This window comes from Halichoerus grypus, chromosome 6 (assembly GCF_964656455.1).
Source record: "Halichoerus grypus chromosome 6, mHalGry1.hap1.1, whole genome shotgun sequence".
NCBI classification, from domain to species: Eukaryota; Metazoa; Chordata; class Mammalia; order Carnivora; family Phocidae; genus Halichoerus; species Halichoerus grypus.
The window spans coordinates 77409242-77433816 of NC_135717.1; the positions used below are offsets into that span (position 1 = coordinate 77409242).

Sequence of the window (24575 nt, forward strand, 5' to 3'; positions counted from 1 at the left end):
TATCTATTCATGACCTCTCCTTTGTAAAACACTACTAGGATGCTTTATGTGGAATGCACTCTTACTGCAGCAAGTAATAAACCTGGCTTAGTTTGAGCAACAGGTTATTTAATGGTCTTTTTGGAAAGCTGACAGGCTGAATCCAGCTTAAATTTAGAAATCTGAAATGTGTAGTAAGGTAGTAAGCTGATATAGCTAACGAAGACAAACACATAAGTTAATGGAAATTAAGGTGTGTACAAAAAAATGAAAGCTGAAAGAGAAAAGGCACTGATGAATGTGTCTCTTGAATTGTCCAGTAAAATAAGTACAATATCTAATGTATAAAACATTCATTTTGGGCTGCCTAAAAATATATATACTCTTAGCCTGTATAGACTAGTTGTCTCTATCAAAGCTTAACAGAAAAGATCTTTAAAATAATCCAATTTTTTTTTATTGTCACATAGCAACTCTATCTAATCTTAACTGAATGTCCTAAATACATTTCCCTCCAGAAAAGAAAATGTAGGATCAGCAGAAGAGAGCCTATTTACAAGATAGCTTTCTTAGGATAAATTAATATACAGTGGCATTCTCATGAGTTTGGTTAAAGTAAAACTGCTCAATAAATAATTCCTAGGTGAAATGAGTAAAAGTTGGCTCCTTATCCCATTTATGAAGAAGAATCTGGAGCAGAAGTCAAGTAGGACAACCATAAAGGCTGCTCTCTTTGACTTAATACCTTGAAAACTCAAAGATGTGAAGAAAACGTGTAAACTAAAGATCAGGGCAACCTGGTTTAAAATGCCTCTTTTGTGGTTTTGTCTAAGGAAGCTTACAAAACACTAAACTATATACTTCAGCAAATACAGTTAAAAGAACCCAGGTTTTGGAGTCAGAGGCCTGGAAGAAATGGCCTATTCATTTCAACCAACAAACCACATTATACATTTCAAAAAGAATTCTGGATGATAAGAATACTGCACCAGGAGTCTAGAAATCTGGATTTTAGGCCTCAATTGTCTAGGCTTACTTGCTACCAAACCCTCTGCTACCTTGCACTCTTGATCTTTCATTCTAGCTATGCTGAACACTTTCCAGGCTTAGACACCAGTACATACCAATGTATACTCAATACATGCTAGCTATTATTGGTACTATTCCCTAAAAGCATACTATTTCTTACTTGTGTCTTCACATCTGCTGTTCCCTCTGCCTAGAATGCCCTTAGTCTTTTCTCTTAGTTAACTCTGAAACTCAAGTTTTGCCTCCCTAGACCCCCAGCTGGAAGTACAGTTACTCCTATAGTATCCTGCACAATCGTACATCCCTTACCACAAATGTAGTGATTTCCTTGTCTGTCCCTCTAACTGGACTGTTAGCTGCTTAAGGGCAGAAACTATGTTTTATCTTTGTATTCCCAGAGTGCCAATACATACTTAAAAAAACACCGGGGTCCTAGGTGGCTCAGTTGGTTAAGCCATCCAACTCTTTTTCGGTTTCGGCTCAGGTCATGATCTCGGGTCATGAGACCAAGCTCTGCGTTGGGCTCCTCGCAGAGTGTGGAGTCTGCTTGTCCCTGCCCCCCCGCCCCGACTTGTACTCTCTCTCTAAAAATAAATAAATAAAATCTTTTTTTAAAAGCACCTAAAAAATCTGCAGAAAGAATAAATGCATGCATGCATCTTTACTAAACTAAATGACTCTTAGTATTCCCTCCACTCTGACATTCTAGGAACCAGGTTTGGATACTTGGAAGAAAGCTGGGACTATTTAATAGAAACCAGGACATCTGAAGTAAAAGCTTATGGGGGAGGGAGCAGGCTAAATTAGTTCAATTTAAAGCAGTTAAAGGTCCAATAAAGGGGTCAGTACTAAGATGATAGATTTAGAAAACACCTTTGTGGAAAAAAAATGTTGAAGTCAAGGGTGGCTGAGATGTAAGAATAAGTTCAGGATGTGATTACCAGGATTTATTGCAATTACTTGAGTACTATTACAAAGAAGTATGGGGTAACAGAATTCTTATTTATTGTGCACTAACTTTAGCATGCCAGACACTGCACTGCTTTTACAAATTAAATAATCAAATCCTCAACAACCTTCTGAGATGAGTATTTTTACCCCCATTTTATGATGTGGAAATCCAGATCTAGCATGGTAAATAAAGAAATGCAATCTAAGGGAAGATACACAGCTCTGAGTGGTACCTTGATTCCCAAACTAACGACAATATCTTACATAAATGAACTAAATTCCTGGTCAATTTCTATCAGGCATTTTTTTCAAACTAATATTAAAAATATGACCATCATGTGAGCATCTGTTAAATGTTTTTGTTGTTTAAAGGAGGAAAGGGGTCATCCCTGACCCAGCAATTCCACTCCTAGGTATAGAGCTAACAGAAATACTTCTATACATTCACCAGAAGACAAGTACTTGAATATTCATAGAAATACTTCTTATAATAGCCCAAAACTTGAAACAACCCACTAGCCTTCATTAAGAGAATATGTTATAGTCACACAAAGAAAGTTAAAATGAACAAACTACAGCTACACAAAGTACAAATGAATTTCACAAACATGATACTGAAAGAAGCCAGAAATAAGAGTACATACTGAATGGTTCCGACGACATAAAGTACAAAAACAGGAAAACTAGTCAGGACAATGGTTACCTCTGGGAAAGAGACAGGCATCACTATGGAGGAGGGAAGGCATTAAGGGGACCTCTAGGGGTACTGGTTACACAGCTGGTGCCCAGTTTATACAAATTTATCACACTATCCATTTACAATATACGCACTTTTCTGCATGCATATTATACTTCAATAAGGTTTTCTGTTGTTTTTTCTCAAAAATGTTGGGAAATAATGATGTAGAAGAGATCAGAGATTCAAATCCAGGTCTCTCTGAACCCAAAACTCTGCTTTTTTTTTTTTTTTTTCCTTTTACCAACCTGCTTCCTTTGAGATTATCTACTGAAGTACAGAAATGGCTTCACTAAATAAAAACAAACTTGGTAAAAGTGATAAAAGTAGCTATTAAATAGAGTTATTAAGCAAAGACACCTAATTAGACCAATCCATGAAAAACTAATTATGACCCTCATTCATCTTTTATCCTCTGACAAACAAGAGTTAAAACTATAGTGGGGGACCACAGAAATGTGGAGGTTGAGAAAACCTTAGCTATCACCTAGTTCCAACAACTTCATTTCAATATTAAGAAAATGAGGCCCAAAGAAATAAAGAAAACTGGCCAAAATCACACAGCTGGCTAGCAGTGGACCAGGACTAAAACTTAGGTTCAATCATTCACTCATTCCTTTCCTTATTTATTGAGCAAATACAACACTCCAAACTATTTTAAGTGTTGGGGATAGGCATTCTGTTTACGTTAGCAAAAACAGATAATAACAAAGTCAACCTTTTTTTAAAGATGATTACAAAGTCTAATAAGAACAATATCCAATAGATTATGCCCTGTCTTTTGGATAGAACAGTCTGCCTTTCTAAGGTGAAATTTAAGCAGATCTTTTCTGACAAAAATACAGGCCTCCAATGATGTGTCATATCCAACATTTGTAAGTACTCTCCATATACCAGGCATCGTTCTCACTACCACACTACGAGACAAAGTACATACTATCAAATACTCCACTTACGGATAAGGACACATGCAGCTACTCTGGACCTACCCTGCTGAAGTTCCATCAGTCTAGAACACATACATATATATCATGAAAAGGAGAAGGCTATAATCACTAGTTCTCAAATTTTAAGTGTGCCCCAGAATCATATGAGGGAGCTTATAAAAAACAGACTCCTATTCCAGAGATTTTAATTTTATAAGTACAGTTAACCCTTGAACAACCAAGGGATGGGGCACTGACCCCCCATGTAGTCAAAAATCCACGTATAACTTTTGATTCCTCACAAACTTAACTACTAATTGTCTACTATGGACCAGAAGCCTTACCAATAATATAAACAGTTGATTAATACATATTTTGTATGTTATATACTGTATTCTTACAATGAAGTAGGCTAAAGAAAATGTTACTAAAAAATCATAAATAATATACATTTACAGTACTGGTACTTCATATTTCAAAAAAAAAATCCACATATAAGTAGGCCCATGCAGTTTAAACCTGTATCATTCAAGGGTCAACTGTATTTGATTCCTAGTCCTCTTTCTTTTTTTTTTTTTAAAGATTTTATTTATTCATAAGAGACAGAGAGAGAGGCAGAGGGAGAAGCAGGCTCCCCGTTGAGCAGGGAGCCCGATGCGGAACTTGATCCCAGGACCCTGGGATCATGACCTGAGCCGAAGGCAGACGCTTAACCATCTGAGCCACCCAGGCGCCCCTAGTCCTCTTTCTTAAAAAAAAAAAAAAAATCCATTTTGCTTCTCAAGGAATAAAGTAAATTAACCTCTCCATTGCCTCAAATAAAGGACCCTCACACACAGGGAAATGAATTAATTGTGCACTATTTCATTTGAAGCTACTTAAGAGTCAATTCCACAATTACAATGGATCACTACCATCTATCACAGAGTCTCTTTTTCCACAATTTTGACCATCTATGAAAACAGTGTCCTTTAAAATGTATTATATTAAAGACAAATAACCATTCAAACTGCCAAATCACACTTTTGACAATAAATCAATGAAAGGAAAATCCAGCCCCATGAAGAGAAGTAGTATATTAAAACCTCCAATAAGAGTCCCAGTGTATCACTCACATAAATTCAATGGAACCTTAGTTTCCTCATCTGTAAAACAAATACTACTAATACCCACTCTATAAGGCTACTCCAGGAATGAATGAGATGATATGTGCAAAAGAGCTTAGAAAGTTGCCTCATACATTGTACAGGCCCAATAAATATGAGCTATCATTCTTCTGATAAATAATAAAAATATACTTATTCTATCACAGATTAAACAAGTATGTTGATTAATTTTCCCTGAACATCAAAACAGCATGCCCCAATATTCTCTTTCTATACATCTTTTTATGGAAACTACCTGAAACAATTTAGACCTAGAACACTATATTGGCTACTGATAAATTCATTCAACAACTATGTGTTATACACCCACCACAAATCAAAAAGACTGGGCTAGAATCTGAGGATGGGGTGACAAAAGGCAAGATTTGTTCCACCATGGAACATAGTCTACAAGCAAAAATAATTATTAACATCTAATCATATAAATACATAATTACAAGTTATGGTGTGTATTGTGATGAAATATAAATGGTATGCTTTAAGAATGGGAAAGATGAAATAGAATGAAGTGGAGATAGAGAATTTGTGAAAGGTTTTTCTAAGGAAGTGATATTTAATTTAAATACTAAAGAATAAGCAGCAGTTAGCCAGAAGTGTGGCCCTAACAACACCCCAGGCAGAGAAAATAACCACGTTTGAAGGCTCTCTAGCTGGAGAGAACTTAGCCTGTTTAAGGAAATAAGGCCAGTGTGGTTAAGGCTCACTGACCAAGAAAGAGAATGTCCTGAAATGAATTCAGACAACCAGAGAGGTGAGATCATCAGAGTCCTGTAGATTATGGAAAAGAGTTGGGATTTTGTCCTAAGTGCAATGGGAAGCAAATGAATTTTTTAAAATGGAAATGGCTAACAAAACTCTGCATTTTTTAAGAATTCTCTTTAGCAACTGTGTGAGGAATACACTGGACAAAAACAAGAAACAAAACAGAAAGCCCTATTAGGAGATCTAGCCCAATATTCCAGATGGGAGATGATAGTAGGTTAAAGTAGTTTAATGGTATAGACAAAAAGAACCGAACCATTAGAAGTTGAACAGACACAACTTGAGTTTTTAATAGGTTTGAATTTAATTTCTATTTCCAGAGTCTTCAAAGAAGTTAAATAATTAAAATCTTCAGCCACAGCTAACCTAGGTAGATCTCCTGATAAAAACTCAAGAGTAGGGGAGCCTGGGTGGCTCAGTCGTCACACGTCTGCCTTCTGCTCAGGTCATGATCCCAGGGTCCTGGGATGGAGGCCTGCATCGGGCTCCCTCCTCAGTGGGAAGCCTGCTTCTCCCTCTCCCACTCCCCTTGCTTGTGTTCCCTTTCTCACTGTGTCTCTCTCTGTCAAATAAATAAAATCTTTAAAAAATTAAAAAATTAAAAAAAACTCAAGAGTCAGGGACGCCTGGGTGGCTCAGTCAGTTAAGTGTCTGCCTTTGGCTCAGGTCATGATCCCAGGGCCCCGGGACTGAGCCCCACATCGGGCTCCTTGCTCAGCAGGAAACCTGCTTCTCGCTCTGCCTGCCGCTCCCTCTGCTTGTGCTCTCTCTCAAATAAATAAAATCTTTAAAAAAAAAAAAAAAAAAAACCTCGAGTCAACTGTAACCACAATGAGATACCACTTCACACCCACTCGGATGGCTATATTCAAAAAGACAGGCAACGGACGCCTGGGTGGCTCAATCGGTTAAACATCTGCCTTTGGCTCAGGTCATGATCCCAGAGTCCTGGGATCAAGTCTAGCATTGGGCTCCCTGCTCAGCAGGGAGCCTGCTTCTGCTTCTCCCTCTCCCCTTGCTCATGCTCTCTCTGTCAAATAAATAAAATCTTTAAATATACATATATATGTTTAAAAAAAATAACAAAGACAGGCCAAACTAAGTGCCGGCCAGGACATGGAAAAAGTGGAACCCTCGAACATTGCTAGTGGGGATGTAAAATGGTACAGCTGCTATAGAAAGCAGTCTGGCAGTTCCTCAAAATGTTACAAACATAGTTAACACATGGTCCAGAAAAATCACTCCTGTGTATAAGAAATGAAACCATATGGGCACACAAAAACTTGTACATGAATGTTCATAGCAACATTTTTTTCAATAAAGCATAGTACAACCATACAATGGAATATTACTCAGCCATAAAAGAAAATGAAGTTCTGATAAGTGATACAACACAAATGAACCTTGAAAGCATTATGCTAAGTAAAAGAGCTGGTCATAAAACACCACACATCCCATGATTCCATTATATAAAAAGTCTACAACAGGAAAATCCATAAAGACAGAAAGGAGACTGGAAATCAGCTGCCTAGAGTTAAGGCGTGGGGATAGGAATGATAGCTAATGGGTAAAAGAGGTTTCTTTTAGAGATAATAAAAATGTTCTAAATTAAGAGTGTTGTGATGGTTGCACAATTCTGTGTATGTACTAAAACTTTTGAATTGTACAACACTTTAAATGGGTGAACTTTATATATGAATTATCTCAGTATTTTTAAAAATAGTGAACTGTGAGTAAATGTGACATTTTCCTTTAACAAACAACAAAAAATCTAACTTGATTTCCCAAATATTCCTCAGAGGATACACAGAGATTTGTCTTTTTGCACACCATGCTCCTGAGAAGTTTATAATACATTATTTTAAATAAAAGAACTATAGGGTTGCCTGGATGGCACAGTTGATTAAGCATCCAACTCTTGGTTTCGGCTCAGGGGATGATCTCAGGATGGTGAGATCGAGCCCCATGTCAGACTCTGTACTAGGCATGAAATCGGCTTGAGATTCTCTCTCCTTTCTCCCTCGACCCTCCCTCTTGTGTGCTCTCTCTCTAAAAATAAATCTTTAAAAAAAAAAAAAAAGAACTATAACTCTAGGCACTAATTTTTAAACAACAGTGAGCATCTTAGTCACTTGTGAAGATTTTAAAAAATACATTCATCCAGGACCCAAAGATTTGATTTAGTAGGCTAGGGATTTAATCCTGGCATTTGTGTTTATTTTCCTTAAAGGGCCATAAGTGATCAGATAAGCATTCCAAAATAGATTCACTGATTTAAAGGAATCTGCTAATAAACACCTGCACAAAAAGACATATCACTCTGTCATGGATACAACTACCTTTAAACCTTATTTTTATAAATTTAGAATTTCATTTAACTTGTTTTTTGTTTAAAAAAAAAGACACCTCTCTTGCCTTTCCTATTACATTTTTATCCTTATGCACAACTGGCATTTAATGTAGCTAGAGAATCTAAGCCTATGCAATCTACATTAAGTTCTATATTCTAAAAAGAGGGAAAAGGTGTGCCTGGGTGGCTCAGTCAGTTAAGCATCTGCCTTTGGCTCAGGTCATGACCCTGGGGTCCGGGATCAAGTCCCTTGTTGGGCTTCCTGCTCAGCGGAGAGTCTGCTTCTCCCTCTGCCCCTCCCCCCAACTCGTGCAAGCTCGCTTGTTCTCTCTCAAGTAAATAAAATCCTTTAAAAAAATAATAAATAAAAATAAAAAGAGGGAACAAATACTCAAAGAAAATGATGCAAAATCATTAGAAATATGAAAGAACGCACCATGATAACGTTAGGTTTCTTTCAAAATAAACAAAAAATCCACTGAAAGGTTAGAATGCTTCTGAGAAGCAAAATTATCCTGGCCTAAGAGAAAATTAGGTGTGCACAAAAATTCTGTCAAAAAACAAGTACCAATGGTTGAATCTAACCTCTGGGCTCAACATAAATACTCAGAGGCAGAGTTTGGAAATGAGGAACATGAAGCCAGCCTGCTGCCAATTTTCATAAAGGCATCATTGTTCAGCAGAAAGTGCAGTCAGAAGACCTAGCACATGCTCTCATTTAGCCATGTGACCTTGGGCAAATTACTCTAAGCTTTCTAAATCTCACTTTCATCCACTTTTAAAAAGAGATATCTGGTCTTCCTATTTCAGAGTGCAATCTTGAGAAGCAAATGAGATCATGTCTGTGAGAGTGCTACATACAAATTTAAGGCACTATTAGAATTATTTAGATGGATACACTCCATTTGCTAACAGTTCACATACTTCCACTTCAAAACTGGAAATTTCAAGAAATGAATCCTTCCTCCAAAAACAAACAAAAAAAATCAGTGTATGGAACTCATTACGCCCCTGGAAGATATTAAGTTAGTATTTTGTCTTTAATTTCAGTCTCAAAATTACATAGTTTTCTGTAACTCTATCTTCCTTCTTTTCTAGCTCCCATCATTATTCTATACTAACAACTCTGAAATTAACAGCAAGGGACAGTACTGTATACAGATTAAATAAAGAACGTCATGAATGAAGAGAAGGGGCAAGGGAAAACTAGAGCAGTAGAAAAGTTTTCATTGCTTAAATGATCCAATAAGTTTTCTTATTGAAACCACCTCCCAGGTAGGTAGTACATACAGAGACACTGGCCTTTCCATAAACCACCTTCTCATTTTCAGCAAAGAACTTCCACTCCAAAGGGAAACAATACAGAAAGGACAAATTTTCATTAGGAACAAAAACACATAATTTCCTCTTTAGTAAATTGAGGAAAGTAAACAAGATGGTTTCAGAGAGTCTTTTCAACTCTAACATTCCACAATCTAAGGATATCATTCTCTCACTCCATGATTCCTCACAGAAAATGTTAAAACAGATGTGAAGAGAGAAATGGTTCTTTTGTTCAGGATTATGGCTTCTGAGTTAACTGTAAGATTAAAGGAAAATCAAATACAGGTTTTCAAGGCAATATAATGAGTTCATTCATAAGGATGAAAAAAATCACATTTGCTCAATTATTTGTTAGTGAAACAAAGAGCACAAACATTGTATTTAGAAGATACCACTCTATCAAGTGAAAATGATAAATAAAAATACATAGTATAAAATGAAACATTGTGAATCTGACACAAAAGGGACTGGATGGATAAATTCTAAATTCTAAAAACATTTTACTGTCTCATTAACTAATATTATAAATATAACTTTGTTGCCATTTTTAATCTCAAATTGGCTAGTCTGAAATTCTACTTCTAGCTTTAATAAAAGTCTTTAGGTTCAATAAGCATGTGTCAGTTTTGAATATAGTTAAAAAACAGTGGTACATTAAAAATCATATAGCGATATAGTTACTACCTATTCAGTTAGACTGAAGAGAATCTCAAATCTCACATTTTAAAACAAAACTCTTGATTCCCCCTTTTTAAGCCTGCCTCCCCCACTTTACCAATCCCAGTTTTTGTGCAGTTAAAATATCCAGTAATCATCCTTGATTACCCTCTTTTCCTCACTCTCCACATCGAATCCATCAGGAAGTCCTGCTGGCTTGCCCTCCAAGATATACTGGGAATCCCTCCACTTCCCTCCATTTCTGCGGCTACTACCACCCTGTTTCAAGCCAACATCTTCTCTGACGTAGAATATTCTACCGGCTCCTGTCCTTCCATTCTGTCTTCTCACAGTTCCTTCTCCACATCCAAAGTGATCTTTTAAAAATCACAATCCCTCCCTCCTGTTTAAACACCCCAAAGGCTGTTCATTTTTTAGCGGATTTTATTAAAATAAAATCTAAACTCCTTCTATACACCTATATGATCTGATCCGTCCCTGGCCTACTGACCTCATCTCATTTCACTCTTTCTTCGTGTTCCTCATGCTCTAATTGCACTGGCCTTCTTTCAGTCCTCAAGGGGGAAAAAAGGGGGTGGGGAGGAGGAGACAGAAACAGCAGAGGGGAAAAAGCTTATTCCACCTCTGGCCCCCTATACTAGCTTGTTTCCTCTACCTGGAAATACTCTTCCCCTAGCTCTTTGCTGGTTCCTTATCACTCAGGCCTCACCTCAAACATGCTTTTCTTAACTATAGCTAAAGAACTTGGGGGGGGGGGGCTGTTGATGGAGCACAGAGGATTTTTAGGGCACTAAAAGTACTCTGCATAATACCATAATGATGGATATATGTCATACATTTGTCCAAACCCATAGTATATACAACATCATGAATAAACTGTAAACTATGAACTTTGGGTAATTACGATGTGTCAATATAGGCTCATGAATTGTAACAAAGATAACACTCTGGTGGGGGATGTTCACAGTGGGGGAGGCTATGCATGTGTGAGGGCAGGGAGTATGCAGAAAATCTCTGTATTTTCCCCTCAATTTTTCTGTGAACCTAAAAACTGCTCTAAAAAAAAAATAAGAAATAAATGTCTTCAAAATTCTCTCACCTCATTACTTTAGCATACTTTTCTCCTCATAGCAATTATCACCATCTGTAATTAGCTTATTCATTTATGTGTTCAGGAGTTTATCGTGTGTCTTCACCTCTGCACTTGCACCATGCAGGCAAAAATCATGGCTCTTACCCATCACATATTCCTAGCACTTAGAAACGCACCTGGCCCAGAGCAGGCAAACAGGGCCACCATGTTCCACCCTGCAGGCTGTGCACAGCACAACTTCAAATGAATCATTTACAAAGATTATGATTTGATGAAATCTCTTGGAGATTTGCAAAATGACAGACCTGGATCTGAAAAAATACATTCCTACAATACTTCCATTAATAGAAGACATAATAGTTCTAGATATGCTATTGTGACAATGTGCTACTGAGGTAGTCAGTACATATATTAGCTTTCTCAACCTGGGTACTTACTGACATACTTGGCTAGATACTTCTTTGTTATGGGAGCTGTCTGTGCATTATAGGATCTTTATCAGCAACCTTGGCCTCTACCCACAAGATGCTAGTAGCACAACTACCCTAGTTTTGACAACCAAAAATGTCTCCAGACACTGGAAATTCCTGGGAGGCTGGAATGGTCACTTAAGCATTCACTAAGTTTTCTCATCTATAACACATAGAGACTCAACATATCATAGAATAGTTCAACTGCAATACTTGTTTACATCATCTTAGGTAACCTCTGGATATTTACACTACTAAGTTTGTTTTTTGTTTTTTTAACATAATGCTCATTATTAGAATTCAGGGCAACAGTCCGGAACAGAAAAGCAAGCATCAAATCTAAAAACTAAAAGAATTTTCACAAATTCTCACATTATTCATGTAATATGCATACAGAAGACATACACAATGTTCTTGTTGCTCTTTTCTCAGAGAAACTGATGCACTGAAAAGTTCTGCAAAGTTATAATCAGGAGTCAGATAAACAGAAGAACCTACATCTTCCAACTGTCATTCCGGTATTCTGTGGTATAAGAAAATTCTCTCCAGCATCTGATGCAGCACTGAAAATTTGTGTTTTTTTTAAAGATTTTATTTATTTATTGGGGGGGGGGGTAGAGGAAGGACAAGCCCCAATGTGGGGCTTGATCCCATGACCCTGAGGTCATGACCTGAGCCGAAGTCAAGAGCTGGACACTTAACCGACTTAGCCATCCAGGTACCCCTAGCACTGAAAATTTATTTTATGAAGTACAGTAACCTACATAAAGATACTGGGATAGGGAATGGCTTTTTCCTTACAAACTGTGGCAGATTATAAAGTTTTCAATTATTCATTCACTCCTTTCCCATAGAGAAATAAAACCCCATCCCATTATCTTTGGACCTGGGCACATAACTGCTTTGGCCAATGGAACATAAGCAAATGTAACATACATCACATATGAGCAGAAACTTTGAATGCAAATGTGTGATTTGATTTGTTCTCTGGGACTTTCGCAATCTGCCACATGAACATGTCCCAGACAGCCTCCTTCAGCCTGGGTCCCAGAGTAAGAATACTCATGGAGGTGACCCACAACAGAATGGCAACCTAGAGCAGTCACACTTGACCTACAGCCCTCATGTATGTTTCTATCGTTCTAAGTCATTGAGCTTTTAGAGTATTTAGTTCCTGCAGCAAAAGCTGACTAACATAGGGATGTACTTTTTTGGTGCACAAACATTAAAATATTTACATAACTCTAAATTTCAGTGTGTATGACCTTATAAGTTGTTCTCTCTCTCTCTCTTGCTCTCTACACACACACACACACACACACACACACACAATCTTACCTTCTGCTTTTCTTTAACATTCAATATGCATATTATGAACATTTTTAGATTAAAAAATTACCAGAACATCTTTCTGCACTGAAGATAGTTGTGTTACAATTCTCAAATTCACATTTTGATACTCAAATACCACAAAAATAAGCAAAGTACAGATTCCAAGTATAGGTCCAAAGAATCCAGGAAAGATTCTCCACAAATCTAGAGTTAGAATATAGCAGGCCTGGGACACCTGGGTGGCTCAGTCGGTTAAGCATCTGCCTTTGGCTCAGGTCATGATCTCAGGGTCCTGGGATCAAGTCCTGCATTGGGCTCCTTGCTCAGCAGGGAGCCTGCTTCTCCCTCCGCCTGCCACTCCCCCTGCTTATGCACACGCCCATGCTCTCTTTCTCTGACAAATAAATAAAATCTTCAAAAATAGAGAATATAGGGCGCCTGGGTGGCTCAGTTGGTTAAGCGACTGCCTTCGGCTCAGGTCATGATCCTGGAGTCCCGGGATCGAGTCCCGCATCGGGCTCCCTGCTCGGCAGGGAGTCTGCTTCTCCCTCTGACCCTCCCCCCTCTCATGTTCTCTCTCTATCTCATTCTCTCTCTCAAATAAATAAATAAAATCTTTAAAAAAATAAAAAATAAAAAAAAAAAAAATAAAGAATATAGTAGGCCTTGTGTCCTCCAATTCAGTCTTAGTAAGTGTTCTTTTATAGTCCAAAAATACCTAAAAAATAAGTACTTATATCTACACATTTGCTGTCCATAGAGGACAAAATGTACTCATTTATAAAAGGAATAAGCAAAAAACTAAAGGTTTTATGTAATTCTAATTTTATTATTATTATTTATTATTATTCTGTGTGGGAAACCAGAAAGTTTAAAATAATTTCAGCGCATGAGAAACACAACTTGGAAAAAAAGGTCACTTGTTTGTTTGAAACATCTTTTTACATGACAGAGAAAGAACTGCTTATTACACATGCCGTGAATACTTATCACCTGCTATTCACAATTTGATCTACTCCAAGGTCTGGCTTCTGTTCCCACTCCTCCACCAAAACAGCTCTTGTTAAGTTCACCTAGGAACACCATGTTTCCAGAACCAATGGTCACTGGTCTATCCTTTTTGTCCATGATCTCTTTAGCAGCACTAGAAACAAACCAATCACTGCTACTGCTCCCTCCCCTCCTTCTTGAAAGACTTTCCCAGTTTTTGTGATGTAACACTTTCCTGGGTTTTCCTCCTACCTTACCTACTTGCTCTCTCTCCTTGAAATGCCCTGAGAATGCTGGCGTCCTTCAGGCTGGATCCTAGGCCCTTCTCTTTTCCCTCTCTTCTCTCTTCCTCTCTTAAGTAACCTTAACCATTTGAATGGTTTTAAGTATCATATCTACATTGCAGCTAGTTCTAAATAAATTACTTCCAGCCCAGGCCACTCTTAGGAATGCCACATTCTTACCCAACTATCTTCTAGATGCATCCACTAAGATGTCTCACGTGCATTTTATATTTAACACAGCCAAAAGCAAGCTCTTGATCCTCCCACCTAAACTTAACTTCACCTCCAAACTTATCCTCTAGTTTTTCCCATCTCAGAATACAGAATCATACCCCAGCAATCCCAAGTATTCACGTCATACCTCAGACTCATTCTTGTCATTTCCTTCCCTTCTCCCTTAACCCATCATATCCAATCTACCAGCAAATTCTGTCAGCTCTACCTCCAAAGCACAGCTCAAATGTATCCACTTCTTGCCAACTCAACTATCACCATCAACCCAGAATAAGCAACTCTCATGAATTTCTGTAGCAGCCTTCTGACTCATCTCCAAGTTTCTCTCCCGACCAACAGCCCCCAAAATCTGCTGTCTTCGCCTAAGAGCCCAAAGTGATCTTTCTAGAATGCAAATAAAATCTTATCACTCCTTTGCTAAAACTTTCCAATAACCTCCAATATACTTTCTCCATATCATGGTCTACAAAGGTTCTTACCTGAATTTTTTTTCCTCATTTCTTACTATCCTCCCCCTACCCACTGACCACACTTCTTAAATATGCCAAGTTCTTTTCAGATTCAGGACCTTGCACACACTACTATTAATTAAAATGCCCTGCACACACTTTCTCCTTTCCTCTTCCCCAATTTTCCATCAATCATTACTAAGCATTCAGTTACACAATCACTTCTAGAAACTGCCAGAGGTACTAATAATCACCATCAGTTCTTTAAATTGGGTATTAGTATATTCCAGAATAATTCAATGTGAGGCACCTGGCTGGCTCAGTCAGTAAAGCATGCAACTCTTGATCTTGGGGTTGTGAGTTCAAGCCCCACACTGGGTGTAGAGATTACTTAAAAACAAAATCTTAAAAAAAAAAAAAAAAAGAATAGTTCAATGTGTACATTCTGGAAACCCTTGAGAACATTTCTTAGTATCAGAAAATTGATAAAAATGTAGAATCCTGGGGCAGCTAGGTGGCTCAGTCAGTTAAGTGTCTGCCTTCGGCTCAGGTCATGATCTCAGGGTCCTGGGATCAAGCCCTGCATCAGGCTCCTTGCTCAGCAGGGAGTCTGCTTCTCCCTCTTACTGTCCCTCTGTGCATGCATGCGCCTGCACTCTCTCTCTCTCTCAAATAAATAAATAAAATCTTTTTTTTAAAAATGTAGAGTCCTATCATAACTGGAAAGGAACACAGATATCATCTATGACAAATATAAATCAAGGATAATTAAGTAACTTTTTCTATTTAACAAGGGTAGATGATGGGTCTCCTGACCCTGTGTTCAATAACTTGGTCAACCCTCTTCCAATTCTGTTTACTACATCTCCATTTTCTTTAAGATAACCTCAATCATTAAAAAAAAAAAAAAAATCCCTAAGTTCATATGGAATGACAAAGGGCCTCAAATAGTCAAAACAGTATTTTTTTAAGATTTTATTTATTTATTTGAGAGAGAGCACAAGTGGGGGATGGGAGGGGCAGAGGGAGAGGGAGAAGCAGACTCCCCACTGAGCAGGGAGCCCGACATGGGACTCGATCCCAGGACTCTTGAGATCATGACCTGAGCCAAAGGCAGACATTTAACCGACTGAGTCACCCAGGCACCCCTAGTCAAAATAGTCTAGAAAAAGAACAACAAAGCTGGAAATATCCCACTTCCTTCAAAACATATTACAAAAGTACAGTAACCAAAATTGTATGGTACTGGCAGGAAGACATAGAGACCAATGGAACAGAATCATGAGCCCAGAAATAAACTCAGCATATATAGTCAAGTGATCTTCTGCAAGAACAGCAAGACTATATAATGGGAAAGAGACTATACAGAATCTCTCCGATAAATGGTACTAGAAAACTGGATACCCACGTGCAAAAGAGTAAAAATGGACCCTTACATAATACACAAAAATCAATTCAAAATGACTTAACTCAAAAAAACCTAAATGTAAAACCTGAAACTATAAATCTCCTAGAAGAAAATACAGAGCAAAAGTTAAGTTTTACAACACTGGTTTTGGCAATGATTTCTTGGATATGACATCAAAAGCACAAATAATAAAAGCAAATTAGACAAGTGGGACTATGTCACCTAAATAGCTCCTGCACAGCAAAGAAAACAATCAACAGAATGAAAAGGTAACCTATGGAATAGGAGAAAATATTTGCAAACCATATATCTGATAAGGAGTTAATATCTAAAATATAAAAGGAACTCCTAAAACTCAACAGAAAAAAAAAAAACCAAAACTCAATTGGTTTATAAATGGATTAAAAAATGGGCAAAAGATGTGAAGAGACATTTCTCCAAGTATACAAGTAGAGGAAAAGAATGCTCAACATCACTAATCATCCAAAAAATGCAAAGCAAAACTACAGTGAGGTACCACATCACATCTGTTAGGATAGCCATTATCAAAAAAGAAAATAGTAAGTGTTGGCGAGGATGTGGAGAAATGAGAACCCTTGTGCACTATTGATGGGAACATGATGCAGCTCCTATGGAAAACAGTATGGAGGTTCCTCAAAAAAACTAAAAATAGAAGTCATATGATCCAGTAATCCTACTTCTGGGTATATACAAAAAAGAACTGAAAACAGTACTGATAGCATTATTCACAATGGCTAAGAGGTACAAACAACCTAAATGTTCATCAGTGGATGAATGGATAAAATAATGCGGTATATACCCATAATGGAATAGTATTTAGCCTTAAAAAAGAAGTCTTGATATACGCTACAACATGTACAAACCTTGAGAATATTATGCTAAGTGAAATAAGCCAGTAATAGAAGGTGAGATACTGCATGATTCCACCTACATGAGATCTCTAAAGCAGTCAGACTCATAAAAGCAGAAAGCACAATGGCAGCTGCCAAGGGCTAGCAGGGGCAGAGAAAATGGGAGGTTTTCAGTCATGCAAGCTGTAAAAGTTCTAGAGATCTAATGGACATATAGTTAGCAATAATTCATGTTGTGTTTACGGTAATAAAAAGGAAAATTAAAAAAACACCTCCAGTCACTCATCCAAGTAAAATAACAACTGTTTAGGCCTTAGTAGCAAATGAGAGAAACAGCTTGCTGAGCTTAGATAGGAAAGTCTTAGCTACTAGTACACATTACTATAAAATGGCAGCAAGAAAGCAAGGTCTTAACTGTAGACAGAAGTTCTTACCCCAGATATCTCTTAAACTTCTCTCTAAACAGTAATAATGCTGGTTTAAAGACCAAATAATATTATACTTACTATAGGCAAATAGGTGCTTTTTTAATCCTACTGACCTGTCCTCTGTATGTGTGGGCACATACACACGCATGCATGCAAATCTTTCACTATAGCACAATCTAGCCAAGAAGATAAAGTTGGCTTAAGAATAGAAGAACTATCTTAAATTTCCTATATTGTGCCTATATTGCTACAGTGCTCTGATGAAATTCTTGTAATAGACCTGAAAGGACAAGAAAACCCTCTGGAGTTCAAACCAACACCACTATTACCCACACAATAAACATATCTCTTAGGATGGTAAAGATACAGTTTGGAGTAGAGGCTTTCAAAATGTTTTAACTACAACCCACATTAAGAAATGTATATATTATTCATATCTATGTACATATTTATATAAAACTATACAATTTCAACAAATAATATAATTTAAAGGTATATTACTACATACATGCACCTCACTGTTCTCTTACTATTTAATTTTTTAAACACTACTTGTAGTACCAAAATCAATTTCACAAACCACTAATGGAAACAACCTACAGTTTGAGAAACATTGTACTAGAGCCACAACAGTGAACACATGCTACGGAATTCCAAGGATACAAAGCACATAACAATGTATAAAACAATGACTTTCTGATGCTGTTCATAGATACTTATACCTTTGCTCTCAAGGCATAGTTGCTTAAATAATTTCAAAGCTGCTCTTTTCTCTGGGAAGTAAAAGGAAAGATTAAAATCTGCCTTCTGTTCCCAGAATTCTAGTGACTCCCAAGGTAGACACTAGAGATAAACCATATTTGTAGTAGTTCTAGCACAGAGTTAGAATTTCTCCAAAAATATAAATGATAATATGTCATAACTAAAACATGGTTGAATTATAAAGATTAAATAGTAACTACAAAAATCCATTTCCTTTCTCGGGCGCCTGGGTGGCTCAGTTGGTTAAGTGACTGCCTTCGGCTCAGGTCATGATCCCGGGGTCCTGGGATCGAGTCCCACATCGGGCTCCCCCTGCTCTGCGGGGAGCCTGCTTCTTCCTCTCCCTCTGCCTGCCACTCCCCCTGCTTGTGCTCTCTGTCAAATAAATAAATAAAGTCTTAAAAAAAAAAATCCATTTCCTTTCTCAAACAAGATAAAGCAGATTAAGTATGATTTTAGGGTCAGCAGAAAAGGATTAACTATAAAATCAAATAATACCTAGCTAATTTAAAAATGAGACTTTTATTTATCCTGAACAAAAACTTACAAATGTGCTCAATATTCCTTTTCAAAACCCCATCCTCTCTCCAGCAACATCCCCATACTTTTTTTTTTCCTAAATATCTTCCCTCCAACCACATTCCCATAAACATTGTTTTACTTACCATCCTTCCCCTTTAACTTACTTTTTTATGATGGGAAGAAAGAACAGATGCCTCTAAAACAGGTTCCAAATTTCCTTGGTGGCTGTCATTATCACCTCTCCTTGTACCATCCAGCTGGTGCCCTTTTCTGAGCCTTATATCTGGCTCTGGAGTCCTGCTGCACCCCAATCGGTTTTCTGCTGTCTGGTTCATGGGATACCCAAGCCTTTCTTACAAAGAGGTCTTCCTTTCTGTCCCTTCTGGGGAGGATGGACTTTCTGGATAGTGAGTTGACCCTAAGGAGAGGAAAGTTGTGAATTAACATATTTTAAATAAACACATTAAATGAGTGGCTGGCGGAAGACAAAGGTTATATTATTATACACTCAAACAATAGAATACCCAGCAATCATTAAAAATAATAAAACAGGGAGCCTGGATGGCTCAGTGGGTTGAGTGTCTGCCTTCAGCTCAAGTCATGATCCCAGAGTCCTGTGACTCCCTGCTCAGTGGGGAGCCTGCTACTCCCTCTCCCTTTGTCCGTTCCCCGGTTCATGTGTGCGCCCATGCGCACACGCACTCTCTCGCTCTCAAATAAATAAATAAAATCCTTTAAAAAAAAGAGGGGCACCTGGGCGGCTCAGTCGTTAAGCGTCTGCCTTTGGCTCAGGTAATGATCCCACGGTCCTGGAATCAAGCCCCACATCAGGCTCCCTGCTCAGTGGGAAGCCTGCTTCTCCCTCTCCCACTCCCCTGCTTGTGTTCCCTCTCTCGCTGTGTCTCTCTGTCAAATAAATAAATAAAATCTTTTTTAAAAAAAGAATAAAACAATGTATAAAATATCTATATTTGCTAACAGGAAAGATGGTCAAAATCAATTTTTTAAAAAAAATCAGGATACAAGACAACATGTATAATGTTCCCAGAAGTTATAAAAGTATAATTGTATATGCACAGAATAACTACTAGAAAATATTAAAAACTGTGCTCTTGGTACGGAAGCACACAGGGAAGAATTTAAGGTCTCAAGTGAGGAAACTTTTCATTTTGTTCTGCCTGCATTTTTTTTTTTTAACAATATATCATTTTACAGTATGCAATTCTTACTTACTTACTTCAAATATACCATTTTACAATACATCACTTTTTCATTAAAACCAGACCAAACTGCAGAAAGAGTATGTGGATTTTATGTATAATAGCTGGGTCTTACATATCCAGTCTCATTTAAACATCACAATTACCTCAAAGGGTGTATTTGTGTATCTACTTTTCAGGTGAGGAAACCAAAATTCACCATATTTTGTATGAAATAAATAGGACAAAGTCTCTGACTTTCATAGCACATATCATTGGTAATGTTTTGCATTTAAGTTCCTTAAACGTCTGACATTTCAATATTTGAGTTGTTGTGAATTCTAACTAGACTAACCTGGAAGGCAAGAAACTCAGGACTGGAGCATACTTCTTTTACATCCCTTGAGTTCCTAGAAAGTGCTATGCACATAAATATTTAATGAATATTTGACAGATAACATTTAAATGTTCTTGAGTGGTAAAAACTTTCAGAAATCATCACTATCTCTCTAAATTAGGCTGTAGTAAGTCCTTGGAGTTCAATTATTTCACGTCCTTGGCCCTGTACCTCTTAAACTCACAGTACAAAAGCTTAATTTAGACATGTAGTTACATTTACTAATAAGGTCATTATCACAGCCAATCCAACTAGAACATAAACAGAAGAAGCCAGGGTATGTGTTATGCTCATGAAATCCCATGAGATTCAAAGTTCTTCCTGGAGGAAAGGAGGAGTAGGGCAAAGTGGGAGGGCCCGGATAGCATAAAAAGAAGGTAAAATGGGTATTTGGTTTTCACATATAAATGGGTACGAAGACTAAGAATCTGCCCTAGAATTCGAATTAAGATAAGACTAAAAATCAGCCAACTGTTTCATACAATCATGTGAGTTTGCTGCAGGATTTCTCTAAGGGCTTTCAAAGTTTCTGGAGCAAGAACAAACACAAATCTTTAAGGATCACCAAACCTTAGCATGTGCCTATCACTTAAGGGCCTCAGCAAGCATATTAATAATACTGAGATTATAAACTATGCTATTAATGCCCAATTCTAAAAGAGAAAGCAATGCTAATAACCTACACTTATTTATGTGCAGCTCAGAAAACTATTTCACACCCACTACTTCATTTTGTTTCAGGGAAAAGGAAGCTAACATTTATTGTGGATCAACGATTCCACAAAGTTAAATTCTGTACCAGATAATTTACATGTGGTATCTCACATAATCCTAACATATAGCCACCCCCCCTGAGGTGTTTTATCCCCCATTTTATAGATGTGGAAACTGAAACTTGGGAGATTAATTTATTCAAGACCATGAGTCAATACAAATAAAGAGGAGCAGCTGGGATTTACATCCAGGTCTTTCTGGCCCTCATGATGTTCATGTTCTTTCTACTACCCAAAAGATTAAGACTGGGGAAAAAAAGATAAAAATTTGAACCCTAAAGGCACTTGGCTTACGTGGCAAGTAAACTACAGAATCAGAATCTTTATTCTCAAATTGTAGCAAGTAAAATAAAGCTTTCTGCAAAGCAGCCTTGAAATATGACCACACCAAACTTCTCATAAGCAGGAGCTATATATGGAGGAGTGTTGCTCATTTATGAGAATGTTAATGGAATATTCTATTGGTTAGAATTGTTTTGTAATTTGCAACTCAGAAAAAGAAAGCAGGGGCGCTGAGTGGCTCAGTCGTTAAACGTCTGCCTTCGGCTCAGGTCATGATCCCAGGGTCCTGGGATCGAGCCCCGCATCGGGCTCCCTGCTCGGCGGGAAGCCTGCTTCTCCCTCTCCCACTCCCCCAGCTTGTGTTCCCTCTCTCGCTGTGTCTCTCTCTGTCAAATAAATAAATAAAATCTTTAAAAAAAAAAAAAAAGAAAGAAAAAGAAAGCAAATAACAAGAAATAAGTTTTCCCAAAGAATTTGTAAAGGATTCATCTTAAAATACAAAGAGTAAAATCAATTTCCAGGAAAGGCCTGAGAGATCAATATACATTCCTATCAACAATGTTTTCTAAATTTACAAGTAAAATAAAAGAATGAACAAAATAAGGCACTGTAAAATCTTCAATCAAAAAAATTTAATTCTATTCACTAATTTATATATACAAAGCAAGAAGGCCTACCACATTATTTTAGTTTCAACAATAAAATTATTGAAGGAAAAAGCATTTATGTCAGCCCTCCGGTTCCTAAAGATTTAATAAAAGATCCCAATCCTAAAACACTCAACAACTGTAATGTACTATACATTTTAGTTTATTTGCATTCTACCTAATGATAAAATTAATTGCTCCTGGATGCAATGCTTTGAAATCAAAAGCATTGATACTAAAAGTCTAAGGTAAAATTACAATTAAGGTAAAGGTATCTTTAATGACCATTATTAGCTCTGTCTTGGAGGTGTTAGACAATTAAAATAAGAGGTGAAAATGAGGGTTGAAAAACTATAACTACTTACAGATTATATGATACTTTAGCTAAAAACCCAACAGAATCAACTGGGAAAAATTATAATAAAAAAATTACCAAATGATTGGGTATAAAGTTGACATATGGATATTAACAGCCTGCATCCTAAAAGCCCATAATATTTGGTTACTATGGAATAAACTAATATATCACAATAGGGAAAAAAAGGATAAAATGCTTCAAAGCAAACCTCAAAATGCTAATGAAGAGCTACAAAAACTGGGACTAATAAATGAGTTCAGCAATGTTGACAGAATATCGACACTCAAATATCACTTTTTTATATACTAAAAATAAATATGTAGAAACTGAAACTTAGAAAAATACTATTTAAAATTACTCCCAAGAAAATTAAATACTTAAGTATACACTTAACAAAGTATGCACAGGACCTGTTTGCCAAAAATTACAAAATGCTGATGAACAAAAACAGCAACATACCATATTCATGTACTAGAAGACTCAATAAAGATGTCAATTCTCCCCAAATTTTCTATAGGTTTAAAGGCAACTCCTATCAAGATCTTAGCACAGAAACAAAATAATGGCAAGCTTACTCTAAAATTTATATGGAAGGCACAAGGCCTACCAAAAACAATCTACCAAAAATCACTCAATCTAATATGAAGGCCTATTATACAGCTACAGCAGTCAAGACAGTGTGGTAATGGCAGAGGAAAAGACACACAGACTGATGGAACAAAACAGAGATCCAAAATGTAGACACACAAATATGCCCAACTCTTATTTTAAAGATATGCAAAAGCAATTTATTTTTTTATAATTATTATATTTATTTATTCGTCAGAGAGAGAGAGAGAGAGAGCGCATGAGCACACACAAGCAGGGGGAGCGGCAGGCAGAGGGAGAAGCAGGCTCCACACTGAGCAAGGAGCTCAATGCAGGACTCAATCTCAGGGCCCCGAAGGCAGATGCTTAACTGACTAAGCAACCCAGGCATCCCTGGCAAAAGCAATTTAATGGTGAATCACAAAGGTGATAGCCACCCCCCCCCCAAAAAAAGAGGACTTCAACCTAAACCTTACATGTTATACAAAAGTTAACTCAAAATGGATAATGGACTTAAATGTAAAATGCAGAAGTATAAAACTTGTATAAAAAACACAGGAGAAAACCATCATAATCTAGAGCTATGCACAGAGTATTGAGACTTGACACCAAAAGATCCATAATAGGAAAAAAAATGAAAAATTGGACTTCATCAAAATTAACTTTTCTGTGAAGCACTCTACTAAAAAGTTAAAAAGACAAGTTGTAGACTGAGAGAAAATATTTGTAAATCACATATCCAACAACTATTATCTAAACTATGTAAAGAACTCAAAAATTCAACAGTACAAAAAAAACACTCCAACTAGAAAATGGACAAATGACAGGAACAGGTCTTTCCCCAAAGAGGATGTACAAATGGCAAATAATCACAAGAAAAGATGTTCAATGTCATTAGCCATCAGGGAAATGCAAATTAAAACCAAAATGAGCTATCATCACAAACCTAATCAGAATGGTTAAAATAAAAAAAACAGTAAGAACAGGAGAATGACTTCTGGCATAACAGTGTGAGGAGCTCTGCTGACCTGCTCCCCAATGAAAATGATAAAAACCAAAACAAAACATTAAAAGCCTCTGGAAACAGTCCTAAAGGTAAACAGCAAATAAAGAAACATTCAAGATTACCTATGAAAATTCAGTAAGAAAAGCAAGAAGTCTATGGTATCTGAACCAAGATGTCTCTCTTCCTCCCAGGCCCAATTCAGAGGAGCAGAGAATCCACTCCAGACTTCTGCAGTCAAAAACACAGGACCCCTTGGCCTCCAGCACCCAGATGCAATCGGGAGGAACAGGAGGATGCCAGTATTTCTCATTCTGCCTTGGGTAACTATTGCCAAGGCTAATCCCAGATAAACAGTTTACAAGTAGGGGCTCTCTTCCCTCCTACCAGCCAGCTCTACTTGTGGAATTGAGGCAACTGCTACTTGACCATGTTATGCATGGTCATTCTTGACCCAGGGCACTGGGCACTGATCATTCTTGACCCAGCTCATGTGGACGTCCTACACCAGGAGAAGCAAGCTGAGTGGACCCAAGACCAATGCCCACTGGCCCACCAAGCACTCATCTCTTAGAGTGTGGCTA

General features: G+C 37.4%; 1 protein-coding gene across 6 annotated transcripts in view; it reads right to left on the bottom strand.

Annotated features, from left to right (window-relative positions):
* The window catches only part of ADIPOR2 (adiponectin receptor 2), a 95588-nt gene that overhangs the window by 25865 nt on the left and 45148 nt on the right, over nucleotides 1-24575 (bottom strand). For all 6 annotated transcript variants that reach the window (XM_078075438.1, XM_078075440.1, XM_078075439.1 and 3 more), the window contains one exon: nucleotides 18909-19162. In XM_078075438.1, the coding sequence (XP_077931564.1) occupies nucleotides 18909-19079 (171 nt within the window). In that variant the 5' untranslated portion in view covers nucleotides 19080-19162. The remainder of the gene's footprint in view (nucleotides 1-18908; nucleotides 19163-24575) is intronic.